This window comes from Poeciliopsis prolifica, unplaced genomic scaffold, assembly GCF_027474105.1.
Source record: "Poeciliopsis prolifica strain line A6 unplaced genomic scaffold, Auburn_PproV2 SCAFFOLD071, whole genome shotgun sequence".
Taxonomy (NCBI): domain Eukaryota; kingdom Metazoa; phylum Chordata; class Actinopteri; order Cyprinodontiformes; family Poeciliidae; genus Poeciliopsis; species Poeciliopsis prolifica.
Window position 1 is genome coordinate 596,621 of NW_026562446.1, and position 20,557 is coordinate 617,177.

The following is a 20,557-nucleotide window of genomic DNA, read 5'->3' on the forward strand; positions in this document are numbered from 1 at the left end:
AAAGAGCCTCTTACATCACTAACCAGCAGTAAACTCCAAGGACGATATAAAAATTGACTAAAACTGGGTTGTTTACAGGTAAGAAGCTGGAAGACTTGAATTGTGGGGACCCTTTAATCCTCATAACTTATAACTATAAAAATTACAGCAGTTTTTGTGGAAAAAACCCCCCACATTAAATCGCAAGAAAAGTCAAATATGTTTAATTTTGTTCATGTATCTACAGAAGAGGATTAGTGCCACTGGCAGAAAAAAACAGTTCTAACTTTAATCTTTTGAGATCAAAAATCTAAATTTTGAGATTAAATTCAGAATTTAAAATTTTTTAAAAACAATGGCCCTAATCTTCTTCCGTATGTATCTCTAATTGAGACATAAAACAATGCAGCACCAGCTGTGCTGCTTTGCAGCTTCATCTTGCTGTCTACAGTAGACTAGCGCCGTCTGCTGGTGTATGTTTGTTGATTTCTGTCTGATGGTCAGCGATGGGCGTAGGCAGCAGGGTGGTGGGAGGCAGCTGGAGGCAGCTGTCGGGCAACACGTGTCCCCCTCTGGTGGACAGGAGGGTGATGTCGCTCCACATGGCATCAGCCTGCTGCGTCTGCCTCACTATCAGCTCCTTGTACTGCCAGATGGCGTCCTGGTCCATCCGTCTCCGGTGGTCCTGGAACTGCTGTCTGCCCTGCAGGAACACAAACCAGTCGTTAAAAACCAAACCAGCACCTTCCTGGCCGGTTCTCAAACCTGCCGCAAGATTAAAAGGTCAATAAAACCCAAAATCAGAGTATAAAATCGTCATTTTGGTCCCAGATGATCAATTTATCAAATCATTTTTTTTGTCTTTAAAGATTCAATTTAAGGAAAATCTGGATATTTTTTCACCAGTACACTCTTTGGATTTCCATACTGATGTTAGAAAGCCTATGGCGGCCATCTTGTTTGACAAACATGTCCTCCTCTCCCAGCTGGAGGTTTGGACATCGTTTGGGTTTCATGCCTCTGGTGAGGCATTATGTCAGAGATTATTTGACAAAGTGTTTCCATCTCCCTTTAGGTAATGAACTATTTTCCAGAAAAGCCAAAATATGTCAAGTAAGCGTAAAAACTGAGGAAGTTGTTTAGATTTGTTGAATCAACCTTTTCTAATGCAATATTTCAAAATATGCAGAGAAAAACATTGAGAGAAACATGGCTAACATGGTAAGCTGTTACCTTGAACTTGCCCACAGTAGCCATGTTTTCATCATATTGTCATGCAAACTTTGAGTGACTGAATTCTTTTATAGTTTGTGGCTCTGGTAAGGCACTACGTCAGAAATTATTCAACACATGTGAGTCCATCTCCTCTTTAGCCAAAAACCATGTGAAGCTTGTGTGGAAACTGTTTTGCAAGATGGAGGAAGTTATTTAGAATTTTCCCGTTTTCATCAACTGTTTCAGAATGTGGATTAAAAATCATTGCTGGAAACCCAGCTGATGTAATCTGTGAGAAACTGACTATTTTCTTCTGCCTGGCGTTGAGTTTGGGCTCCAGGCCTTTCTTCTGCTCCCACAGACCCGTCATGTCGAAGAGAAACTCGTTGTTGTTCTTCATCTCTGCCGTTAAAGCCTCCAGCCTCTCCTCCATCTTGGCCTGGATTTTACAGCAAACGTTAGCACAGCTCGTCTTAGCAGTTTCAGTTCTTAAATGATAGAGAGATGTTTCTGTTTCTGGTGAACTTACATCCCATTCTTGCACCTCCTTGGCTTGAACTGACTCTAAGTGCAGCTTTTCCTGCTTCAGCTCCTCCAGCTTCCTGCTGCCCGTCATCATCTGCAGAGACTCCAGATCCACCAGCCGGCCGAACTTCGTCATCTGCAGCTGGTTGAAATCCCTCTCCAGCTCTGCATCGACGCGCCGTTCAGACTGATAGTGAACACGTTTCTGTTTACAGAGAGATGAAGAGCTCACCTTGGATCTTGCAGTTCTTGTCTCGGCCCTCGTTGACCAGCTTGTTCCTCTGCTGGCGAGCCAGACGGTGCAGGTTCCTCTCGTCCACCTTCTCCGCCTCCAGCTGGTGGACGCGCTGCTGCAGCTTGTGCAGCTCGGTGCGGTACAGCACCAGCGCCTCGCTCAGGTCAGAGGGCATTGCGTCGTCGATGAGATACGCTATCTGGTTAGGAAAATTCGACACAAGTACAGAAATAGAGAAAATAGACTAAGAAAATCATTTAGACGTCACAGCTAACTAAACATTTACCATGCTAAACTCTCAGCTTAAATCTATATTATTGCTGTTTTGCTTCCATTTTTTAAAGTTGGCCAAATAATAAAAAAACATTATTCTACTGTATTTTTATAAAATAATCTGTTTTCTTTTGACTTGGATGATTTTACCTTTCCATAAACTCTTTAGGGCTTAAATATGAAGTGGAAGAAAAAACAATACTTGGTTTTCAACACATGTTTCAAATAGAGATTTACAAAACACTGGTTCACATTTTACTTTCTAGCTCTTAATAAAACTGTCATAATGTCGTGTTTTCTTGATGAATGAAGCTTTTCTTCACCTGATGCAGCCTGAGAGGAACCACCACGTCCAGTTCGTTCATTTTCATCTGCTTCTCCTTGTTGATGAGCTCCATGTGTCGTCCTCCAGCGCCTTCCGGCTGTTCTTTAAAACTTTGTTCTGCAAATACAGAAACCAAAACCCGACAGAAACACCGAGACGATCAGCAGAGCGTCGCAGAGACGCAGCAGAGCCGGAGACAGCCAGCGCTGACCTTCTTGGTGAGCAGATCGTTCTCCTTCCTCAGAGTCTCGATGACCCTCTTCTCCTCCGTCAGCAGGTCCTCCACGTCCAGCCGATGCTCCCGCAGCTCCAGCGTGCTTTCAAACAGCTCCTGGTCGCAGCCTGAGGCGCGCAGAGACACAACAGGTCAGGGCGGAAAATGAAAAGTTTGGAAATCTGGGTTTATTTTCCGCTGATTAACTTCTTGGGTTCATGGCGATGTCAATGCACTCACGACGGCCATCTTGTTTGAGAGCTTATTTGGACTTTGAATTCAGCTCAACTCTGCGACTGTTAGAGCCAGGCTAAATGTTTTCATTCTAAAAACGTACAACAATGAGTTAGTATTGTGGACAGAAATAAAATGGGGGGTACATTTCCGCTAAAACAAGAAAGTTTCTGAGCTCCAAAAATGTAAAATTTGCTAGAATGAATTCATAAATTTTTCGACCAAACTCAGAAATTTTCTAGAACAAACTGCATTAAAAGTTGAAATTTTTTGACTTTTGCAGATGGGTTTTACTTTAAAAAAAATTCCTACCAAAAAAACTCAGAAAACTGTTGAAAAAAGTAAATTTCCGAGTTTCAAAAGCAATTTTTTTTTATCTCGATCTCAGAAATGTCCTCATTTTTCTGTCTAAGATTTCATGGACTCATCTCAAAGTTTGTGGTGTTTTTGTCTGGATTTGCTCAGTAACGGCGTAATACCTGCTGAATGTGACGTTACATTCTGGAGGATTCAGAAACGGCTCATTTTCCAGACACACAAAAACATTAATTTATTACCAAAAAATGAATCAGTGTGTTTTTAGAAGCAGTTGAACCAAATGAAAGTAAAAAACATGCTAAATATAAATTTCCACAATAGCTCCCCCTCCTGGTTTTGTCTTAATTCTGTTAATATTATAACTATATTCTTGTAATGAAACAGAAATTATCATAGCCGGCGATAAAACTCCACCATACAGAAATAAAACCACTTTTAGAAGGTATTTTCTGTCATCTCTAATTTCTTCTTTAGAAAAGAAAGCGAGAAGAAAAAGAAATCGCTTAGCATCATGAATCTGATTTGATATGATAAATTGGACGGAGTGGAGAAAGGTCAGAGGTCGTTTAGCTGCTGACCCGGGGGACAAACGGTGTCATCGAAAGGAGCTCCTTCCTCCTCAGACTCGCTGTCGTAGTCTTCATCAGACTCGCTCTCAGACTCGGAGCTCTCGTCGCTGTCCTTCTCTTGTCCTGCAAACAAACCGGTGTTTAGATGGACGCCTGGTCAAAATGAATCCTGCGGGTTCACCGGTTTCCGTCACCTTCCTCTCCGGTCGTCTCCTTCTTCTTCACCCGCTTCACCTTCTTCTTGAAGACTTTGGTGAGGAAGTCCTGGAACGGGTTGCTTTCCCCGAGCGACGCCTTGAAGGTGGCGGCCAGCGCCTTCCCGCTCCTGCAGCCTGGCGATGTTTTCCCTCTTCATCTCCAGAACGTCGTTGTATTCGTTCAGCTTCATCTGGCGGAGCAGAAACAAAACGCTGAACAACTTCCTGTTTCAGGTAACTGACTCACCTGGAGGCAGAGCTAGTGCTTAATGAGTTAATGTGAGTTAGTTCAATAGATAGAAGAATAATGTGTTAGTTAGTTAGTTAGTTAGTTAGTTAGTCAGTTAGTTAGTTAGTTAGTTAGTTAGTTAGTTAGTTAGTTTAGTCAGTCAGTCAGTCAGTCAGTCAGTCAGTCAGTTAGTTAGTTAGTTAGTTAGTTGATTAATGTATTTATTGGTCAGTGTGAAAATGTTGTAGAGAACCAACTGTGTGAGTGTCAACATGGTGACTAATAGGTTAGTAATGAGTCAATGTGAGCGGTTAACGGATAAGTTAGTTTGTTAAGTTAGAAGTTATTTAGTTAACAAATGAAATAACTAAATTAGGTGAGATGTTTGTGGGTAAGTTAGTGAGTGAGGTAATTTCTTAGTGTGAATAATTTACCAGGTGAGTTTATTAGTTATTGATCGAGTTAATTGTTAGTTAATCAGTTACCGGTTTGAGTTTCTGATTGGTTATAATGGGTTAATTACTTCTACTTGGTTTAAATGTGTCAGCTGATGAGTTAAAGTGACTTTTTAATGTAAATAATAAGCAGGAGCCAGAAAAACAGTTTCAATAACTTTATAGCTTCTGGTTAAGAAATAAACTTTGGGGTTTAGTTAATTAAGATTTATTATTTTAATGTCACTAAATCAGTTAATTTAATGAAGACAAACATTTTCAGGCAAAGAGTTTGCATTTATTGTTACAGTAGAATTAAATTATGTTATTACAACTTACTCTAAATGATCAGACTAAGATGTGCAGCTTCCATATATTAAGATTTTTAAAACATGAAAACTTGATATTTGAGGTTTGATTAAGTTTTAGAGAGAGAAGTGAAGGAATCGGGGTGGTTGTGTGTTTTCTTCACCATCATGTTCATGTCCTCCAGCATCAGGGCATCCAGCTTGTCCTGCAGAACGCCCTCCCTCTTGTCGAACTGCTTGAGGAGCAGCATCTCCTGCACCAGCGTCAGCAGCCGCAGGTCGGCCAGCTTCAGCTGGCTGTCCAGCTGCTGCTTGTTGAAGTGCAGCTGCAGCAGCTTCTTGTCGAAGCAGCAGACCGAGCTCTCCATCTAAAGGAAACACACAGAACTCAACCGTCCTGCTCTGTTCTGCGCTCAGAGGAGAGTTAATAAGATGGACCTGGTGGAGCAGACAGTCCTGCTCGTGCAGCAGCCGGATCTCCTTCTCCTGCTGACTCTTCTCGTCCTCATCCTCAGTGGCCTCTGCTAAAGCCAGGTAGCATTCCTGCTCTTCCTGCTCCTCTTCCTTCTCCTCCTCCAGCTTCTTTTCTCTCTCCAGCTGCTCCAGTAAACACTCAGAGTTGTCCTCCTCCCCCAGATGCAAAGTCTTCATTCTGTTTAGAAAAGAAACATAAATAAACCGAGATTGTTTCAAATATAATCTGAGAAGAGGGAATCAGATTCTCCTTCGGTTTGAAATGAATCTGCTTTATGAGGGAGATATACATTTATTACTGCATTTTAATTGTATATTTCATTCAATTTATTCACTAATTAGTGAATAAAAACAAACATTACAGACTAACAAACAGAGATATTCATCTAAAAACAACCAATCAGAAAAGCAAAGAAAACAACTAAAAACAGAACATGTAATGGATACATTCAATGAAACACAAGATTCAAAACTTCTAGTAATTGTTGTTTTTCAGCAGGACTGAGAGCAAAAATGTCTCTGGATTCTCAGAACTCTGGAGTAGCATTTAGCTTTAGCAGTGCTAATATTTATGACTAGTGCTTTAGAGTGAACACCGCTAATTTTTGTTAGCAATGCTAACAAAAAAGTTAGACCAGATTGAGACTAATTTACTTAATTGCCATGTTTTATATTCTCCACACTGGAAATATGAGCATCCTACTTTGTGCTAAACATTTTAAAGGGGACCTGCTATGAATAATTCACAGTTTGCATGTTTTTATGCTTCCATTTGCGTCTCGACTGATTCTAAAAACAATTGCTTAAAAAAAATCTAGCAATAAGTTCATGTTTTTAGTTGTCTGAAAAATTAGCTCTTTGAAAAGCCTCCCGATTGTAAGAACCCCGCCTGTTACCTAGCAACCCAAGTTTGGTTCCAGCATGTTTGGTCAGCTGGTTTCACCACTGTATGCTCTGCATAATGGCTGCTGGAAAAGATAAGTGTTCTTTTGTTCACTTTCCATCCAGAAACAACTTGCTGCATTCTTGTTGGTTGTGCAGGAGGCGCCGCTCCTACTTTTCAAAGATGTACAGTTATATAACTGTGGATCTGTTTGCAGCCATTTTCATGTGTGATTGTAAAAATAAGAGTTTATATGAATTTAAAGTCACAAGATGCCCTAAAACAACTAAAATCTCATTATCTAATAATAATTTTGTGAAGGAAATGTAGTAAACATGTTTTGTTTAGATTATGGACTTATCCTAACCAGTCCAAGGAGACATAATAGGTCACCTTTAAATATTTTTATTTTCATGGTCCCCTCTGGTCCCCCTTTAGATCCAGCCCTGCTGCGTACCTTTCCTCTCTCAGGATGTGGTATCGCTCCAGCATGGCCTGGCTGATCTGCAGCTTCTTCTCCGGCGTTTCTTCGGGCAGCATGGAGACGGAGGGGGGAGACGGCAGCCGCAGGTCGGCAGGCAGAGCAGGATGGACGTGATGGAGCCGCCGGGCCTGACCCTTCAACCACGACACCACCTGGACCTTGATGTCTCGCACCGCCACGATCAGCTCGTTCTTCTCATTCTGCTTCTCATAGATCTGGGGAAAAAAGCTCAGAGTCAAATAATGAGCTGAAAGTAATGTTAAGAATAAAAATAAAACATTTTGTAGAGACAAAATCTAACAATAAAGTCTTAAAAAACCAGCCCTTATTTTAAAAAACGTATCGGGATCTCAAAAAATTTCAGCAAAATAATTTTTCAAATTACTAAAGGAAACATGCAAAAGGAGGAGTTGGAGTTTTTTATTTTGATTTATGAGAAGGGAATAAATTATTTTTGACACATATGTAAAGCAAAATTTAATTTTTTTATAAACTAATTTTGGGTCAGAAATAAACTTGTCTAAATAGAAAATCCAGGTTCGTAAACTTTTCTCACAGTGAAATTCAAGCATTTCAAACTTTTCCAGAACCTCATTTTGGACATTATATAATATTTTAATATATATATATATATTTATTTAAAAAAACATTATTTTTATTTCAAATACAGATATTCTAATAATCAATTATTATTTCTATTATTATTAAAAATAATAGATTTTTTAAATTTACCCTTTTATTTTAAATAAAGCAGTTTTGAATAAATTTGAACTAGCTATAATAATTTAATACTTGATCATGTTTTACTATTTAATTTAGTGAATAGTGAAATGGTTTGGCTCATAAAGTGTGAAACGAAGCATCGAGACGACGTTTGAGTGTTTTCGTACGTTTTTCGTTCAGAGCCACCAGCTCTTTCTTCTTCTCTGCTCGGCGTTCACCCTCATCTGCTTCCCCCTGATGAAGTCCCTGATGCTGTCTTTGTCCTCCTTAATGGCCTGAGCATGCAGTGTGTCCATATAGTTCTCCTCCGGCTTATCTGCATAACTGAGACATCGAAAGACAGATTTTTCATCAGTAAAACAAATATAAATCCAATTATTAAAAGGGGCAGCATTAGGCACAAAGTGCTATTTTGTAGCATAGTTGAGTAACTATGTTACCTTCAGTTGTTATAAAAATACTGCATGTATCAGATATGATACATGCAGTATTTTTACAAAGTGAATTACAAACAATTCACTTTGTAATTTCACGCCTTGGAATTGGACCTGTCTCTTTAAGAAGCTTCCGCTCTTTCTGAAGCTCCGCCTTCAGGAAGTCATCCCAACATCTCTCCTCTATTAACCCTTTAACGTTTCTACCAGCATTTCTCTGAGCAGCAGCTCCTACAATGAGCTCAGCAGGTGTTTGCTAATTGCTGCTGACTAGTCCGAAGGAGCTGAGCCTCAAAGGTGGGACAACGTGAATGGTGGCCAGACAGATTTAAGGATTTCTTAAACATGCATGAAAGAATTAAATGATATTGATCAGGAAATAACATTAGAACATGATGAGAAGCTGAAAAAGTAGATTTTTTGTAATACGGCCCATTTAAAGATGTTTCTTCTGGCTCTGCAGTAAACAGATGAAACCTGATTTTTGACTCACATTCGGCCCACTCCGCCCTCCTCCTCAGTATTTTGGCTCGAGCTTCCTCTGCTTTCTCTGCAGCCTTTCGGAGCTTCTCCTCCTCCCGGTCTCCTAGTTTGACCTTGGCTTTAACGGGGATGGAGGGCTGCGGTATCGGCTTCTCTGCAGGGAGGGAGCGCGTTACTGCAGGCTGAAACCTGGAGATATAACCGTCAGCCTGATGCTACCGACCCTCCGGTGGAAGAACGTCTCTGGGCAGCTCCGATCTGAGCCTCCTCCGTTCCGGCAGAGATTCTCTGGCGATGCTGACCCTGCGGTCCACCTGAGGTTCTTCTAGAGTTAAAAGCTTTGGGAACGCTGGCAGAGGGGACTTTGTTTGTGGTCGCTGCGTATCGCAGAAACCGTGATGAGGTCGACCTGCACGGACCCGTCAGACCTGAAACACACAGACTTTTAAACATCAAGTGTTTTTATATGTGATTTGTTTTCAATTTGGGACTAAATGGAAACGTTTGTTACATTTTCAGCTGCAATAGTTCACATTCACTCTGCTCTGAGTCAAACCAACCAACCCATTGAACAACCTGTTCCCCTCCTTGCCTGCGGGGGCGCTGCTCCAAGAACCACTGAAGGAAACGACACAAAAACTTCTGAAAAAACACTGAACTCAACTTTCTTCTTCTTGAAATGGAATGTCAGATTTTAACAGTTGTTTCTCAAGCCATTTCTCTCGCTAGCACCAGGATAGCACCTTTGTTTTGGTTGTATTTACCCAGAATGCACTGCTCTGTAGTCCACTTCCAGTTTCACATGCACATGAAACGACACCAAGAGTTCACTTCAACTAAACCCAGACCAGAGGTTGATTACAGATTCACACCCCACAAAACAAACCGGACTTTCTTAGCAACTGAACTGGAGTCGGATTGAAGCGAACTGAACTGAGCTGGTGTGAACGCAACCTGAACTCTTTAACAAAACCAAAGTAGTTTGCGTACCATTCCTTGGGCTTCTTCAGCGCGATGGTGCAGCGCTCCTGCTCCCAGGCCATCTGCTTCCGGACCTCGATCAACCTCAGCACTTCCTGCTTCTGTTCTTCTTCGAAGAACCGCCGGTCCACCACCAGTGCCTGGACGAACACGAACCCGGCCAGACGCACAGAAACCAACGGCAGCAAATCAACAACACCGCCGTGGAAACGTGTTTAAATACGATAAGTCTACAGCCTCTTCAAAACATGCTCATTAATTTTAACTTTGCTCAAATGTATTTTTAGTTAATGAGATTTTTGTCTGTTAAGGTCAGAATTAACATCACGAACAGATGCGCAAATTAAAATCTGAAAAGTGTGGTGTGCATTTCAAACCAAAAATAAAATCTAAATTGGTCCTTAAAGATGGCATCTTTAAATTTCTGAGATAATTGTGACATTTTTGTGTACACTTGTTTAGTTCTGCTATATATTTGGCCTGAAATCGTCTCAGTGCTGCCCCTTTGAGTTGAAGGGCGGTACTGCAGCTGAATTCTGCTGTTGGCTCCAGTACCTGTGGCTTCAGCCGGATGTGCTCCGGCAGACTCTCGTTGTCGCTCTGGACCTCGTTGAATCTCCTCCGAAGCTCCAGCAGCTGTTTCAGCGTCTCTGCTTCCTTCTGCTCGGCCTCCCGGCGCAGGCTGTCTTTCTCGGTCTTCTGCTTGGCCGTCTCGATGCTGGGCGGAGTGAAGGTGGAGGTTGGCTGAGAGACAAGCAGCTACCAGAGCTTCTTCCAGGTTTAAAACTCAAAATCAAGAAAATGTAGAAAGAAATGACGCAGAAAACAGCTATAATATGCTAATATCGTATTATTATTATCCTTTTAAAAAATACTTTCACCTAAACATTTTAATAAATTTGGTAATTTCACATTTGTTTTAAATTAGAATCAACTTTATTGACCAACTTTGTGACACAAAACAGCCTTTTTTCAAGCACTCGTCTCATACAGACATCAAATTCATATATTTAAACATTAAAGTAAATAAAATGGGAATAATAAGTGTGATGCTGCAGTTTATCTATATTTCTTACAGAAGGAATGTCCTGTGTGCCAAAACAGCAGCAACATTAACAAAACTCAACAACTATAAAACTGAAACCATGAGTGAAAGGTTTGCCAACAGATCACTTCCTGAAGCAGAAGCTTCACAGGAAGCTGTAAAATAACAAATTTAATCGAAACGTTGCTGCGTCACAGACTCATGGCGAGGAGCAAAATGCCTGAATTTGCACTTTAGCTTCCACTGACTTCCATGTTGCCATGTTTGCACCATAATATCACCAAACGATGCTGTACTGGTATTACCATTAGCTTCCATTAAATTCAGTGTTAGTATGGTGCTTAGCATTAGCTTCTGCTAGTTAAAATGATCAATACTGAATTGGGTGTTTTTTTTTCAACTGAACTTTATGGTACTTTATGGTTAGCAAAGTTAACTGTTTAGTTGACAGTAAACAATTATCCACTCAACCAACCCATAAAAAAGGAGAGCATGATAAACAAGTTAAATTATTCTCACCTGTAAGCTGCTGGGTCTTCGATGTCCAGAGCAAACGGTTCGGTTTCCAAACCTGTCTACATTTGACATGAAAAACATGTTGACGTCCTTTATTCCATGTTACATGTTCATTCATCAGATTGAGAGCACAGTATCAGCACATGCAGGGTTTCAGCTTCACTTCATCAGAACGTCATGAGGGGAACCGACCCGAGGTGAAGGAATCTTGGCCACTTTGTCCAGAGTTTTCTGCAGCTCCTCGGGTGGCAGCAGGCAGAAGGAGAAGATGTTCCCGTCGTCTCCAGCCGTCAGCACAAACAGGTCGTCGAAGCTGCAGCGCAGGTGCCGCAGCTGCCCGTTCTGGTTGTCATGGATGCTCAGAGCCCAGTAAGCCTTCATGGAGGTGAGGTTGTAGTCGTCAGGCTGCAGAAAGTAGACCCTGATGGTGCCGGACTGCATGCCGCAGAACAGCAGCTTCCTTTCAGAGCTGGTGAACATGAGGGAATACCATCATAAACACTAGAGCAGTGCAGGGAAACATCACCAAATGGATGCTGTCTGGAGGACGTAGGAGGGCAATGAAGGTATTGATCAGTTCGATTCAGAATCAAAACTTCACCATCTGTTCCATCTCCAGCTGCTGCAATTCACTTTCTCTCTGCTCTGAGTCAAATCAACTAAACCTTGTAAACAACCTGTTACCCTCCGGGCCTGCAGGGGCGCTACACCGAAACTCACTGAAGGAAACAACCCACAAACCTCTGAAGATTAGCTTTGCTAATGTCCAAAGCTCATAGTTTCACAATTTTCCAGTTAAAGCCATTTGTGGATAAGTTTGTTTACACAATATGTTCATAAAAAACATGCAGTGCCTTCATCCACTTCCTGTCATCATCTTCTTCATCCTTTCTGCCAGTAGCAACATCTGGTTGCTGATCATGTGATTCAGTTTTGTGAGATACAATAATTTCAATTATTTGGAATTGCCGTGTTTCCATAAAGGAAATTTACTTTCATAATTCCAATTTGCACAGTTTTATGGCCAAAGGAAACGGAGACATTAAAAAAAATTAAATTCCCAAAACAGCTGAAGCCCAAGAGGAAACACAAGGACGTACAAAATGTGATGAGTCGTGCTGTAAAACCTGACCTGAAAGTCATGGAGCAGATGGGATCGTCTTCGGCGTTGTTGATTTGTAGGAAAGCGAAGGGTTCGTCCTGCCGCTGCGCATCATCTTCCCCATCCTTATCCTCTGACAGCCTGCAGTGATACAGGAAACCTGCGTCGAAGCCGCCCTGCAGGACAAATTAGACGCTTCAGGCGTCAGCGAGTCGAGACGTTTTAAAACCTTTTTAATCCACCTGGAGTTAAATTTCCCCAACAGAAAAGTCCTGTGAGCAAAATACATCAAATAATCCTCCTACAATAAAATGTATAATTTATTTAAAATCAACTTAATTTAAGGCTTTTTAAGGCCTTAATTTTTAGCATTTTACTGTCGCTGAAGCATTTTCTGATTTATGAACTGAAAATAAAGTTGACGGTTTGATTCTGATCCAGAATAAAGAGACTATGAATCGATTTGATCCGTTGGTACCATTGAGAGCCAGAACTGTCCCGGCTGTGAGTAGAAGCCGCAGCAGAGAGGACTGGGAGGCTTCGGGATGATGATGGGGGGCAGCTCTTCCTCCTCTTCCTCCTCCTCCTCTTCATCAGGAACCGGCAACCCCGCCTTCTTCAGCTCCTTAATCTTCTCTTCTCGCTCTTTCCTCTTCTTGTCCTTCACCGCCTGCCGTCTCCTTATCTCCTCGTCTCTCTGAAAAGAGAACCGGATCAGAACCGCCCTGCAGCGGATCAGAACTGCCCTGCAGCAGATCAGAACCGCCCGGCGGCGGATCAGAACCGCCCTGCGGCGGATCAGAACCGCCTGGCGGCGGATCAGAACCGCCCACCCGGTGGTGGATTGCAGCGGTGAATGGTTCATTTCCACACCTTGATTTTGGACTTGATGCTCTTGAACCTGAAGGAGCTCCTGGGCAGGTTCTGGAGCTGGAAGGTTTTGGTGGACTCGTGGTCCTCCGGGTCGGGGCAGTGAACCTCCACGGCGTGTCCGGTCTGGCACAGGATGAGCAGCCGGTTCTCACTCTGAAACAGAAGCTTTCATCAGCAGCAGCGTCCAGCTGCAGCCGGGCGAGGCGAAGGAGCTCAGACCTACGTAGGAGGGAGGACCACTCCAGGGCTTTGACTGGACCGGGGACCAGGATGAAGCCGATGGGGCTGTACTTCTCTCCAACCGTGAAGAAGAAAACGGTGCAGTCTGAACTCTGAACAGGAAGGAGGAGATTTTAAAAGATTAGAAGTGTCTCTGTAAAAATGCTTCTTTATTCATCCAACACAGACCTGGAAACAGATTTAAAGGAACTTAAATGACCTCAGGGTCAAACTGCTTGTGTACAAAGTGATTATTGACATCTGTGGTTACCTGGATGGATTCCCACCAGCTCTGTTCAGTCCACTTTAAAGCTGCAGGACGTCACGTTTATAAAAATATGTTTTTTATATTTTTAAAACTGTCATCATGTTCACAGTTTGTTATGAGACAGAATCTGTGAAAATTTGCTCCACTTTCTCTCTGTGTTGCTATTACTGTCTGAAGAAATGCACCAAAAACAACCAATCAGAGCCAGGAGGCTGGCCTTAGCGCTGTCAATCACTCTCGTGTTTGTGCTGCTAAATGTGTTCATGGTGGAGAAACAACTTACAGTTACAGGGAAGCTGTTTATCCATCATTTATAACTAGCCTTAGTATTCATAACATCCTAATGAAGACCATTAGAAATCGAACAGATTAGTTTTAATCGTCCTGGTCATCATTTTTAATCAATCGCTCCATTTCTCCCCTGAAGTCGTGCTGCAGACCCATCAGGCTGAACGTTTGGCTCCGTCTGGACCGACTCACCCCTGTGGCCAGGATCTCTCCGTTTCGGTCGTACGCCACGGCGGTGACGGGGCCGTTGTGAGGCTTGAAGGCCTGGTTGAGGCGCAGCTCGGCGTCCATCACGGGGCCCCGGCTCGACGTCACGTCCTGCAGCCGCTGCGGGTTGAACAGCTCCAGCAGACGCACCACTCCGTCCTCGAAACCCGCCACCAGCAACCCACTGCTCTGGTTGACCTGGGAGAAAACAGAACCGGTTACTGAGGCATCAATGAGGCCCCGGGCGGGCCCCTCCTTCTGCTGACCCCTGCAACTCTGTTCAGGTCTCTAATAAAATATCAGTGACGTATTTATCCAAATTTAATCAAATAAATAAAAGAAAACTATTGACCCCATATGGAAATAAACATTTATTTAACTTCTGTTATTCAAGATTCTTCTAAAAGTTGTTGATAATCCTGTAGCAGTCTGTATTACAGCGGCTCTGAAGAACCCTCTGACTGAAGACATTCATAAAGAGTTGTCTATACATTGCAACATCACAAAATCTTATAAAGTAAAAATCCACTTAAATTATTGTGGACTTCAAACAGGTTCCTCTGTCTTGCTGAAAAGCAAAGATATTTAATCCTAATATCTTATTGTACATGTACAATATTGGTACTAGAAAACTAGATTAAAAGTATTTGATAAGATTTTGTTTTTTTTGCAGTGATAAATTGAATGTTCTCTACATTCAGCTTTTTGTCCATCTCTAATCTACCCGGCGATTGCTGAGTCATGTGAGTCTGATTTGTGCAGGTCTGAAGTCAACAAATGACTGGTGAGAGACCAGATCCCTGTGGTGCTCCTCTGCTAACCCCTCTGGTTAGACAAAACCTTTCAGTCTTGCTAACTGTGATTTTTACCCTCCCCTTTCTAAAGCTGCCCTGAGCCGCTGCCCATAAAACGTGCTAACTCTCACCATCAGTGGAGCCCAGAAGACCGTCGTTCCCCCCTGGTTGAAGTGGCTCATTGCAACTTCTTTATTAGCCACGAAGTCAAACACTCTGACCGAACCTGAAGAGAACGGAAACAAGCAGCTAAAGCTTCAGTTTGGTAGTTTTTGTGTTTTTTATGCGTGGACATTTGGTGTGAAGGCGGAACGACGTTGGGCTCACGGTCCAGAGTGGTGGTGGCCATCAGGTGGGATTTCTTGGACACGTCCATCCCCTGGATCGGCCCGGCGTGGAAGGAGAACAGACACTCTGGATCAGCAGCCTCAACAGAAACAGAATGTCAGGATTCAAGTTCAAATTCTGAAGAATTAAATAGAAGTTCAACAAGTTGATGGATGGACGGACGGACGGTTGGATGGATGGATGGATGGTTGGTTGGTTGGATGGATGGTTGGATGGATGGATGGATGGATGGATGGATGGATGGATGGATGGATGGATGGATGGATGGATGGATGGATGGATGGATGGATAGATGAGTGGATGGATGGATGGATGGTTGGTTGATGGATGGTTGGTGGATGGATGGATGGATGGATGGATGGATGGATGGATGGATGGATGGATGGATGGATGGATGGATGGATGGATGGATGGATGGATGGATGGTTGGATGGATGGATGGATAGATGGATTGATGGTTGGTTGGTTGGTTGGTTGGATAGATGGATGGATAGATGGATGGATGGATGGTTGGATGGATTGATGGATGGATGGATGGTTCAATGGTTCAATGGATGGATGGATGGATGGATGGATGGATGGATGGATGGTTCAATGGTTTGATGGATGGATGGTTCAATGGTTCGATGAATGGATGGATGGATGGATGGATGATGGATGGATGGATGGATGGATGGATGGATGGATGGATGGTTCAATGGTTCAATGGATGGATGGATGGATGGATGGTTCAATGGTTCGATGGATGGATGGATGGATGGATGGATGGATGGATGGTTGGATGGATGGATGGATGGTTCAATGGTTCGATGGATGGTTCGATGAATGGATGGACTCACGGTGTTGGTGAAGGACAGGTCCAGTCTCCAGATGGTTCCGTTTGAATCCTGTGAAGCAGAAAACATTGAGACTGAGTGGACCTGAGTTTTTGCCTCGGTTACCCTGGTGGCCATGGCTGCACGGTCGGACCTGAGCGAACCACATGAAGGAGTCGGACGCTGGTCCGGACCATGGAGGTCAGGCAGACGTTGTAGTCGACCAGCAGCTCGTTGATGGGCTCCACCTCGAAGCTGCTGCTGCTGCTGTCGCTCATGGTGGCCATGTTGATCTTCTCAAAGTCCCAGTTTCTGCAGTCAGAGACGCAGCGTCACCCGTCTGATCGCCCGTCTGATCGCCCCCTGACCGCGTTTACCTCCACGCCCGTTTTACCCGCACGGCTCCGTCCGCACCGAACGTCATCAGCTGCCCGTCCTCCAGGGTGAAGGGCTGCACCACCCCGACGTGGCAGCTCCGCCCCTCCTTACGGGTGATCTCCATCCGGATGGTGTTGCCCTCCCAGAGCAACAGGTTGCCCCAGTCTGTGCCCGATATCACCTGACAGGGAGACACACGATTCTTGAAGGTGTTTTCACCGTCCTAAATAATTTGTTTAAACATGTTCATTACATTTTCTGTGCAAAATCATTCTTAGATAATGAGATTCTAGTTTATTCAGTTCTGCATTTTGATCTGCTTTGGGGCATCTAGTCACTTTACATCCAAATACACGACTGCTTAACATTTAACATTTTACTGTACATTCTTGAAAAGCAGAAGTGGAGCCTCTGCACAACCAACAAGCTTGCAGCAAGTGGTTTCTGGATGGTAATTACAACAAAACACTTGTGTTTTCCAGCAGCCATTGTAAAACCAGCTGTCCAAACAGAACTCAGCTTCGGTTGCTGGGTAATGAGCCGGGATTTAAATCAGCTCATTTTCCAGACATCAAGACAAAGAAACAAAAATAGTTCAAATTAACTTATTGCCAAAACTGCCTGGCCTGTTTGTAAGAGTTTGAGCTGTTTTCAGAATCAGTAGAAACTCAAATGGAAGATCAAAATGTACAAAATGTGAATTTTTCCTGGATTGCTTTTAAGGAATCCAGGCAGAATTCCAGGTTCTTCCAGGTTCTTTCAGGAACGACATCCTCACTTTTCCATCTGGAAGTTCCACGTAGCCCTCAATGTCGGTTGATGCGGTTTTCCCAAAATGCCCCATAATTCCTTGCAGTTTGAGACCCGTGAAGGTTTCCGCCATTTTCCAAAACCTGACAGAAAGAAACAAAACAAATCCAAACAAACAAATCCAAACAAAACAAATCAAACATTGATCGTTGCTGATTGTTGCTGATCGTTGCTGATTGTTGCTGATCATTGCTGAGATTCTTTCTGCCTCAGAGAAAAACAGAACAAGTTTCTAATCTGAACTAAATTCTTTGTTTTATTATTGAAACTCTGGAGGAGCTGCAGAGATCCACAGTCTGGTAAGAAATGAAGACTTAAATGATAAATGTTTATATATTTAAATATTAATTTAAATTCAAATATTTGTATGTAAACATTAAATACTATATTAAATATAAATATTTAAAAGTAATTTTTCATTTGAATGTAATGCATAAATATTAACATTAACATAAAATATTAATAATATAGAATTCCATTATCAAAATTAATATAATTATCTCATATATAATACATTAATATTAATTTTCTATGACTTGGTGTTTAAATATTTGCATTAGACCCTCAATTATTTCTGTGTTGTCCTTTAAAAGCCGCCTAGAGGCAGAGAGCTGAACTGCGCTGTGAGCGGGTCGGGTCTGCTGCGTACTTGATGTGTGCGGAGCCGGAGGAGGTGAGCAGACCCGGGTTGTGCGGGGAGAAGCTGACCCGGTAAACCTCCTGGGAGACGGCCTTGCAGCTCAGCATCACCTCCTCCTGCCTCCAGTTCCACACCGTCAGCATGTAGTCCGGGGCGCCGCCCACGCTGGCCAGCAGGCTGCCGTCCGGGTTGAAGTCCACGAAGCTGTACTGGCGCTCCGTTCCGCCTGGACACGTTCACACTGAGCGCCGCCACAGGGAGGATTATGGAAAGTGTGGACATGTTTACCTTTGAGGATGCGGTACAGCCTTAGTGAGGGATATTCGTAGATTAGGAGGAACGGATACTTTCCTTTCTCTGCCACAGCAAACAGCTGTCCGGCTGGATGAACCTGCAAACACGCAGAAGAACAGATTTAGTTTGGGTTTTATACGACAACGAATCAGGGATGTTATAGATAGAAAGAAACAGAGTAAAATTTCATTAAAAAACTCAGTCATTTTGAGATTATTCTCAAAAGTCCTTTAGAAAACTCTGAACATTTCCAAAAGTAAAAATAGACTGACTTTTGAGTTCTGAAATTTGCTGGATTTTTCCACAAAATTTCTGAAATTATTCTAAAAATATTTAGTTTTTTTTTCTAATAATATTTTGGTACTTCGAGCTGAGAGATTTCTTTATTTTTTCTAAAAAATTTCTGAGAGTAATCTCAAAATGTCTGAGGTTTTTTCTAGCAAATTTGCAACATTTGAAATTTCCAAACGTTGTAAAGTTGAAACCTGAAGTTTTTCTACAAAATTTCTGAGATTCATCTCAGTTTTCTGATGTTTTTCCAGTAATTTTTTTTCAGACTGAGAAATTTTCCATTTTTTTCTCAAAAATTTGAGAAATTAACCTCAAACTTCAGACTTTTTTTTTCTACCAAATTCTAGATTTTTTGGCATGAATTTAGTCGTGTTTTTTATGTCTACAATGGCCCAAATACTTTCAGTATTTTAGGCAGTAAAAACTGTAACAGAGTTTATGACTAAAGGTCCAGGAAATAAACAATTCAATCGTTAGTCCTGGAATCCTGAATGGATTCATTTAATTTTAAAATGAAAGATATTTAAAAGCAGAACCAGGTGAAAATGTGATATTTTTTCTGTTAAGTTAAAACGGTTTAGATCCATAAGAAGGTTAACGTGCTGTATTCTAGTTTCCTCACGGCGATGGCGCCGATTCCTCCGCCGCTGCAGGAGCGCAGGTACGTCTGCTGCCGGGTGGAGATCTCCAGCACCACCAGCAGGTTTCCTGCGATGAACAGCAGCGTCGTCTCGTCCAGCAGCCTCAGGTTGGACCTACGGCAGCTGTCGTAGCCGAACGAGTGACTGGAGAGCGAAGGAGTCAAGGAGGAGAGCAGAGGAGAGGAGAGGTGTGTAGTTATTGTAATAGCTGCTGCTGTAATTGTTTCAGTAGTTTGTTCTGGGCTGGGCGGTGCGGATACGAGAAGAGCAGCAGGTTCTCTGGGATCTCTGAGTCGGGGGTTATGGTGGGTCTGGAGCGGAGCTCCTCGTAGTTGTAGAACACGTCTTCAGCCGGACTCTCCTCCAGCATCTCTGTGGGCTCCGGCTGAACCTCAGGCACTTCAGCATCGCCTCCTGGTGATGGAGGGAACATCCACATCCACACCAGGTTCATCACATCCAGGAAACAACAGAGACTCAGTTCTGCAACTATCTTCACATCACAATATTTTGTCTCCTTTGTCAAATCCAAATTTTAGGTTGCATAGCTTTATTCTAGACAATTACTGAGATTCTATTGGTGAAAATGTTCCATCGTCGTAATAGATCATTGTACAAAAAAAGTTTGTGTTGGAATCCCAGTGGCCTAATAGTTATCGTGTTTGTAGTTATAGGTCAGAAATTTTGGCTTCTGAGTCAGAAAATCAGCTGGAAGATCCACAATTTGAACTTTCCTTTGGAAACGCTGACTTTGAAATCCAATATGGCCGCTCCTTGCTTTTACTGACGCTTTTGTAAAGTGTAAAATCAAAGCTGCATGTAGCGCCTGCAACTCTAAACTAAAGAAATTTAAAAGTGGCATTGGCTTGTAAAATGATCTTCAGTGGCTACTGGGGCGTCGCCATATCGGGATTCAATGTGACGTCATTCCCATCTCTGAGTTCTGCAGTCATGCCAGAAGTTGATTTAAGTAAATTCAGCATAATTATGAAGTGTCCACAGTAATTTAACTTTCAGAAACTGAGCGACAGCAGCAGGGCCTGAATTACCTTCGGTGTGTTCCTGTGTGGAGGTCGGTGTGTTTTCAGCTCCGTCAGAAACTGAACCTGCGGTTTCATCCGCCATGATCTCCTTCCTATGAGCAAAAATATCACAATGACAAAACTCAAGATTTCTCAACCTGTAAAACTAAAAAATATATTAAAAAATCTAATTTATTTAGTCGATTTGTTTTTTTTTCTGTCAGCCGTTTAAAAATTATAGATCAGCTCTCGCACGTCTCCCGTCTGTTAACGCGTTGCCAGGCAACAAAGCGACGCAATGCCATGGCTGCAAAGCATTCTGGTTGATGTAGTTCTCTATAATTAATAGAATAAAATAAATAGAATAAAATAAACTAATATTACACTTAAAAAAATTCTTAACACAATGCATAAATATTATGGTTTTAATTCTCACCTTTAACCAAAAATAACTCAGTCTGATTCTTTCGTACCGATAGAAATAAAGAT

General features: G+C 42.4%; 1 protein-coding gene across 1 annotated transcript; it reads right to left on the reverse strand.

The window, feature by feature from the left end:
• Positions 1–367: 367 nt before the first annotated feature.
• LOC129352030 (cilia- and flagella-associated protein 44-like) lies at positions 368–20,286 on the reverse strand. Its single transcript, XM_055020846.1, is given in 38 exon segments — positions 368–682; positions 1,499–1,633; positions 1,724–1,884; positions 1,952–2,153; positions 2,551–2,625; positions 2,628–2,669; positions 2,764–2,894; positions 3,897–4,010; positions 4,082–4,206; positions 4,208–4,275; positions 5,220–5,423; positions 5,494–5,707; positions 6,870–7,124; positions 7,803–7,943; positions 8,543–8,690; positions 8,760–8,897; positions 8,900–8,964; positions 9,527–9,657; positions 10,073–10,235; positions 11,082–11,137; positions 11,271–11,547; positions 12,211–12,356; positions 12,659–12,877; positions 13,054–13,204; positions 13,273–13,385; positions 14,021–14,233; positions 14,961–15,055; positions 15,157–15,256; positions 16,017–16,064; positions 16,147–16,171; positions 16,173–16,304; positions 16,376–16,551; positions 17,149–17,263; positions 17,830–18,046; positions 18,109–18,211; positions 19,028–19,190; positions 19,307–19,460; positions 20,096–20,286. Coding segments are annotated over 38 exon segments (5,349 nt in total). The 5' UTR covers positions 20,172–20,286; the 3' UTR covers positions 368–424.
• Positions 20,287–20,557: the final 271 nt, after the last annotated feature.